This window comes from Dipodomys ordii, unplaced genomic scaffold (genome assembly GCF_000151885.1).
Source record: "Dipodomys ordii isolate 6190 unplaced genomic scaffold, Dord_2.0 Scaffold50, whole genome shotgun sequence".
Taxonomy (NCBI): domain Eukaryota; kingdom Metazoa; phylum Chordata; class Mammalia; order Rodentia; family Heteromyidae; genus Dipodomys; species Dipodomys ordii.
In genome coordinates this window covers 3708675-3715942 of record NW_012267266.1, presented here as the reverse complement: position 1 = coordinate 3715942, position 7268 = coordinate 3708675, and the positions used below count along the sequence as shown (strand labels likewise).

The 7268-nt window shown below is 51.9% G+C and overlaps 1 protein-coding gene across 1 annotated transcript in view; it reads right to left on the bottom strand.

The window, feature by feature from the left end:
* Positions 1-7268, bottom strand: part of Nrg2 (neuregulin 2) — a 199703-nt gene that overhangs the window by 1879 nt on the left and 190556 nt on the right. The window contains exons 7-11 of the mRNA XM_013020307.1: positions 4618-4720; positions 2585-2708; positions 2207-2334; positions 1508-1735; positions 1128-1276 (exon numbers count right to left, since the gene is read on the bottom strand). Coding sequence (XP_012875761.1) covers positions 1128-1276; positions 1508-1735; positions 2207-2334; positions 2585-2708; positions 4618-4720 — 732 coding nt within the window. The remainder of the gene's footprint in view (positions 1-1127; positions 1277-1507; positions 1736-2206; positions 2335-2584; positions 2709-4617; positions 4721-7268) is intronic.

Below are 7268 nucleotides of genomic sequence, written 5' to 3'. Positions count from 1 at the left end.
GAAGTGGCGCTGTGGCTCAAGTGGTAGAGCGCTAGCCTTGAGCTGAAGAGCTGAGGGACAGCGCGCAGGCCCAGAGTTCAGGCCCCACGACCGGACCAAAAAAAAAAAAAAGCAGGAACCATTGCTTCTGGTCTCCGGCGTATGTTTTCAAGTTGCAGCACCACTCAGGAGTCCCTTGATCCTTACCCACCCAGGCCTTACCACCCACCCAATTCTTACCACCCACCCCGATCCATACCACCTTCCCAGACTGTTTGGGCCCAGTGCCACTGCTCCTTCTGGCCTCTCCTGCTCTTGGCACCTCACTCAGCTGCCATTGTCTTAAGTGCTTATGTTGGAACAGCTCCATTAGTTCATCACGTCTGTAGGCTTTCCTATAGTGAGAATACCTCTCACTTTCCTACCACTCAAAGGGAACTTTGTGCAGGAGTCGTGATTGATGCCAGCAGGGGGAGACATGAGCTCTGCACATGTGTTCTCAGGTGGCCTTCACTGAACCATGAGTCTGGTTATTGTTCACCTTGATGTACTGAAGGAACAAAGTTCAAGGTAAGTAACCTGCTCCAGATCACATAAGTGTGGAATGGTCTTTGAAAGGTTGGTTTTAATAAAGCTAATCGCTGCCTGAAACTGGTAGTCAGTCTGTGTTTTTCTGTCTCTGGGTCTTCTCTCGTGCTTTGCTTTTTCCATAGGCAACTGTGACTTCTGGCTTGTCTCCAGGCTGTCTCCTCAGGAGCAGGAGCTCCTAGGGCCATTGCTGGCTCCCAGTCAAGCCTCTCCAGGCCTCGGCCAGAGTAGGCTGAGGGGAAAGGAGCAAAGTTTTCTCCTTCTCTCCAGTCTAGAGCTCCTCCTACAGTGCACCTTGCTTTGCTTTCCTCCCCGAGGCTGAGGGGCCACCGGAGGGCTAAGCAGAGTGGGAGGCTAGTCACCATGACTAACTCCTAACTTGGAGTCAGGGAAGAAGGGGCTTTCTTGGTTTCTTACTGCATCTGTTGCTTAGGAGCCTGACAACAACTTGAATACTGGGACCTTAATGCTGGTGCTGCCAGGGCCTGTGATCAGTGATCACACTTGACTCATATCTTTCCTGTCTAGTTAGGAATATTGAGAACAAACTTCTGTCCTACCCTCTAAGCTACTTGGTCTTGGTGTCTTTCGGTCTCTGTTGGGATGTGGGCTCCCTGGTGCACTGGGCCAGGGCCCCCATAGGTCCAGGTTGCCTAGAACAGCACTCATGTCTAAAATTTCAGTGCAATTATCCATATCCTCTTCTGTTCTGAAAAGTGTCCAAGTAGAACAAATAGATTAGGTGATTACTCCATGCCAGGTCCACTGGCCTAGCTGTAATCCCAGTCCCAATAGACCATTTAGCCTTTCTGGGACCTTGTTTGACCACTTGGACAAGAAGAGGATGCTATTTGCAGTACCTTTGAGGGGACCTGAGGGTCCCCTTGGGTCAGTGGCACCAGCTTTCTGGTAGAGCCCAGGTCAGGGGGTAGGAACTGACCTCTCGCTGTGTGGGGAGTCACGCAGGGAGTCTATGGAGTCGTGGTAGGGTGGCATGGCAGCCCTGCGCCGCTCCTCCAGGCTGTAGGCTGCTGCCCGCCGGGCCCGGGCCTCCACACACGCTGGGCTGTTGCACTTGCTGGTGCCCACGGACGATAGCATGATGCCTGACTGGGAGTCAGAGGTCAGGCTCTCAGAACGTTCCAGGCTCCATGTGTGGCTCTCATGTCTGGGAAAGTCAGATGGGGAAGGATAAGGCAAAGGTTCAGAAAAGGGACAAGATGTGGTCTTATGGCCACCAGTTCCCTGGTTCTTCATTCTATCTGTGACTCCTGTAGTCATCGTCTTCTGGTGTAGAGTATCACAAATGTCCATGTAAGGAGGACTGGAGTGTGAACTGTAACATGCAGAGAGCTCCCCTTCCGCACTAGGATTCTTCCACCCTGCAGTTCTTAGTCACCTAGCTCAGCAGCCCAGCTCTAGGGGTCCCAACTTTTCTATAGAGCTCTCCAGGGAAGGAGGGTCCAACCATGTTATCTATAGGCTGTGTGGATGGGCCACACTGGTTCTGGTGAGAGACCATGCAAACTGTGTATGATTTGTATGGCAAACTCAGGAGAGAGTGTCAGATAGCTGTGGGGTATTGAATGAGATAAAGTACTGGAGTCTACAAGGTTCTGTAGGCTTTGGTGCTGCCCACCTGTGGCTGGAGGTGGGCGTGGCTGAGGAGCAGTGGTGAGAAGGAGAACAGGAGTGGCTCCCGGAGAAGGTGGTCTCAGTTTCCCTTCGGATGACGTGGTCAGTGGCTGGCACATTCTTGGAGATGTACTGGGACAGACAAAGAGTTGGGGGAGTTAGTGATGGGGACCGAGTTGACATTCTTTCTGGTTAGGGACAGACATGTACTGAGTGCTGAGTAGGGGTGATCTACTGGATGAGATAGATTTGGTGATGGATTAGTAATGATGGACCCAGCCATTCCACCCATCACTCTTCCTTATGGCAGGGGGCAAAGAAGATGCCAGAGAAGGCCAGCTGTCTAGTGAGAGCTCTGAGGGGGCCTGGGAACACCACTCACATCTGCCATCTGGATCTCTTCGGGGTCCAGCCGAGGATGGCTAGGCCCATTGGCCAAGCTCCGGTTCTGGTGTGCTGGGCACATGTTCTGGCGGAGGTGGTTGTGCATCTGCTTCCGCTGTTTTCTATACAGGGGGAAAGATGGGTGAGCCTGGCACCTTCCCTCTCAGAGCATGAACTTCCCAGGGAACCTAGGGTGAGGGAATGCTTTCTAGCTGTGCCACTCTGGCAATTCTCAGAAGCTCTGCATGTCATATCACTCCTTTGTCTAACCCCCGCCCCCCCCATTAGCTCTCAGTGCCCTATTTCTACCTCAGCCATATCTCTGTCCACCCTCCCACCACATTCAGCAACAGCTTATTTCTGATGCTCTATGATGCTCTGCAACTCTGGGCCAGAGGCTTGTGCCTGTGTGCTTACTAGTCCATTTATCTGAACACTTTCCCTGCCTCTACACCTATAACTTTCCTTCCTCCCTCCTCTTCTCTCTCTTACTCCTTCCCTTCCTTCCCTTCCCTCCTTCCCTTCTTTCTTCCTTCCTTCCCTCCTTCCCTTCTTCCTTCCTTCCTTCTTTCCTTCCTTCCTTCCTTCCCCTTGTCTCCTCTCCTCCCCCCCCCCCTGCTCTCTTCCAGTCCTGGGGCTTAAACTCAGGGCTTGGGTGCTGCCTCTGAGCTTTCTTGCTCAAGGCTAACAGTCTACCATTTGAACCACATAGCTCTACTTCTGGCTTTTTGGTGGTCAACAGGAGATAAGAATCTCACAGACTTTCCTGCCTGAGCTGGCTTTGAACTGTGAGCCTCACATCTTAGCCTTCTGAGTACTTAGAATTACAGTTGTGAACCAACCACATGCTGGCTTCTCAGGCCCCAGCCTAACTGCTCTTACCCTTCCACCCTCCAGCTGAGCCTCGGTGCCTTTAAACTGTCCTATGACATTGGACCTCTTGCTTAGAGCACTGGCCACATGCCTGGGGGTAGGGTGTGGTATCTAGTAATATTTTAGCACTGAATGAATATTTGGTGAAGAAATGAGTAAATGCAATGGGGGTCAGAGCAGTGGCTTGCTTCCTGCCCAATTTTCCCTCTTGGACCTAATTTTCTCCCCCAGGCTTCCTGAGCTTCCACTCTCTTCTTAGTCTTGGCTAACTTTTCTGGTTCATTCAACATGAAGTTAGAAGGACACTAGGTCCCACTGATACATCAGGAGTTCAGACTCAGGGGCTCAGTCCCTGAAATGGCTATTCCCAGACCCTTGATCTCCAGAGAGGAACATTTTTCTGTATTACACTACTCTACAGCCTTCATTAGTGCTCATTGTCTGCAGGACAAACACAGACCCTCTAGTTTGCAGTAAGACCCTGTGGTGGCCTCTGAGTCCCAGTTACCCCTTAGCTCCTCTGACTCCAGCCCTTTGTATCGTGCAGTCTAGGTTGCAGTGCAGCCGGCTGCAGTTGCTCTATCTGCTCTTGCCTTTCAGTTTGTACTTCTCCATTTGACCTGTCCACTTCCCAAGCTTATACCCCTCCTGTCCTTGGTCTAGAGGTAGCCTAACCCCCCTCCTCTGTGCTTTTGTCTCAAGCACTCCCGGGTCGGGGGTGGGGGGAATAAGGCAGTGCTTCTGTGGCATCTGCACTTCTTTGTTTTCTGTCTTCTGCCTGTGTCTCCCACCAGACAGACCAGAGCCTGTGGGGTTCACTGTGCACTCCTCACAGTGTCTTCTGAGGTACACACTAGGCTTATTTTCATGTCAGCTTGGAGAGGTTCCTCAGTATGTTTAAAGCTCCATAAGAAATCTCAGATCTGGGTTTGAGACTTGTCTTCTTTCAAAGCCTGTGTCTGTGACTCCCTTTGTTCATTCACCTGGGGCTGCTCGTCCCCTCCTTCCACCTCTGCTTTCCTAGCCAGCACCTTGGCTCCACAGAGAGGAGGCTGGAGTTGGGGGAGGGGCACAGTGGGGTGCTGGTGTCCTCACAGAAACATCTTGGAGGCCATCCTCTGGCTTGGCCTAGCCCCAGCCTGAGAGTTTGACACTCACTTGGTCTTGCAGTAAGCAACCACGCAGACGATGCCCACGACTAGCAGAGCCACGCAGATGCCAGTGATGGTCAGGACCCTCTTCTGGTACAGCTCCTCTGCCTCTGTAGGATCAGAGTATATGTGAAGGGTGCAGATGTCCCCTGTCCCCAGCCTCAGGCTCCCTCAGGTCCTGCCATCTCATGCCTGTTTCCCCTGGTCCTGCCCACCCAAGGACCTGGCCACCCTTCCCCAAACTACATGCCTGCTCAGAACACATGAGTGGAAAATGCAGGGGAGAAATGGAAGACAATGGAGTGGAGGCAATGTCTCAAGGTCATAGAGAAGAAAGGCAAAGGCAGGACCACTGGCCAGCATCGAGCCCTGTTCCACAGTGGCCTGACAGGTCTTTTGGCCAGGGAATATGGACATCTTGGCCAAAGACCTGACTCAGTCACCTCTGTTTCCCTAAGAAGGGCTGGTGACAGGACATCAGACCCACACTTAGCAGGGAGGCTAGGGTCAGAAGCAAGGATAGAGAAGACTTGGGTGCAGGGGTGTAAGGAGAGAGGCCTTTACCCTCACAGCCTGGTCAGGATTCTGGCCTGGCCCATTAGCCCTTCCTGTCTGCTGGGAGAAGCTCAGAGGTGCAGCAACATCCCTCTGGCATCTCAGGCTGTCTTTGGGCACCACCAGCAGCGCCTATCCTTGCTGGCAAATTGAGACAGGGCCATCAATCTCTCAGAAAAGCCTGTCTTTTCTACCTCCTTGTCTTGTGAGGCAACCCTGCCCCTCTAGAATAGAAATAGGCGGAAGAAAAGGAAAGGGTGACAGCACTGGCCACAGCAAAGAGCATAGCCTAGAAAGCCACCGTGCTCCATCTGCACCTGCTGGCTGGCCCCTCTGCCTTGTTCCCACCTGTCCCCCTCTCCCACCACTTAGCTCAGTGACAAATAGTGGCGGGACCATCACACTTGATGAAGCCCAGGGAAGCATCCCTAACTCTTCGGCACTGAGGCCTATGGTGACTCCCTCCTGGCCCACTGTGCCAGGCCTTTGAATGGTGGCTCTCTCCTGGCCTCCTTCTACCTCACAGGCTGATCTTTCAGCCTCAGGACTGTTTCCTTTTCTCCTACTTGGGCTGGAAGTGGGAAGGGCTCAGGGCTCTCAGACATCTTTCTCTATATCACCTGCCTTCTCTCCCTTAAGGACATCATCCAGACAGACTGTACTATCCATATGCGTTTGCTATTTCTATCTCCTCCTCTGACTCCCCTCTTGGTTCCAGACTCAGGTATCCGAAGGCCATGGCTGCCAGAATCACTAGTTCCCCAGCTCTTTCCACACTCACTCTGCTACTTTTCTCTTCTTCTTAGTGTGACACCTCTTCTCCCATGGTTCAGATTCCACGCCATAGACTCATTCTTCTTCACTCCTATCTTCTTACCTTGCCTAATATATGGCCCATTACAAGTCCTCCCAGCTCTACCTTCTAAGCAGGTCTTAGCTCTGATCACAACAGGCATGTTTACCACTTTCAACATGGTCCAGGATGATGGCTTCCCTCACCTGGTGATGTTACCTTCTGACAGGTCTTTTTGCTTCCACCTACCTTGACCCCACTGCCAGCCCCAGGCTCTACCAGCAACAGTAATGGAGAAGATCTCACTTTAGTCCCCTGTTAGAAACTCATCCCTTCAATTCAGATAAAATACAAGGCCATGGTCTCCAAGGTCTCTGACTACGAAGTCCCTATCTTCCTTTTTGGTATCATCTGTCTTCTCCCCTATGTCCATGTTGCTCAGAGTCACTGACCACTGAACAAGCCTGCTCCAACACTGACACTATTCCCCAATTGTTTGCCAGATGTCCCCATGTGGGGTGAGAATTTTCTGATCACTAGGCCCAATTACTCCCCCAACTCCCACTCAGACACATCCACATACACCCACACTCACCTACATATACTCCATATTCCATCAGCCAACATTCAACTGCCTAACACAAGGCCTTGGTACTTCCCCTTCGTGCCCTCACATCTTGCCCTAGGAAACCTAGCAGTTTCCCCCACCCCAACAATATCCATGTATTCATACCTGCTGGTTTCCTCCTGTGCCTGCCACAATCCCCCACAGCTTCCACCCCTTCTCTCTACCCCAGCATAGCTCAAAAGCACAGACTCTGACTTGCAGACTCAGAGTTTGTCTTTTACTGAGAACAGTTGATAGGAACTAACCAGGTGGTGGAGGCAGTAGGGCCTCCCAAACCTGGCAGGAGACTAGGCCTTTCCATATCTGCAGGCTGGAAGCTCTACCCTCTGAGCACCTGAAGGCCTTTGGCTATCATATATCTGGATGCTTGAGGCCAGAGTGGAGCCTCCAGGCCCAAATCCAGAGACCTAGAATCGTAGGCTTCCAAAGTCCCTTATATCCCAAAGAGTCATCCAGAGTCCAGACAGAGAGCAGTTGCAGTGGGTTGTGAGGTAGGAGAGCACATGTAAGATTCAGAGCTGGAGGACAAGTAGCAGGCACCACAGGGCAACCCAAACTCTTGCTGAACTTACTGGCAGACATTCTCTGTCTGTCTGTCTGTTTCTCTCTCTTTCCCCCTCTTTCTCTTTGTCTGTCTCATACACACACACACACACACACACACACACACACACACACACAC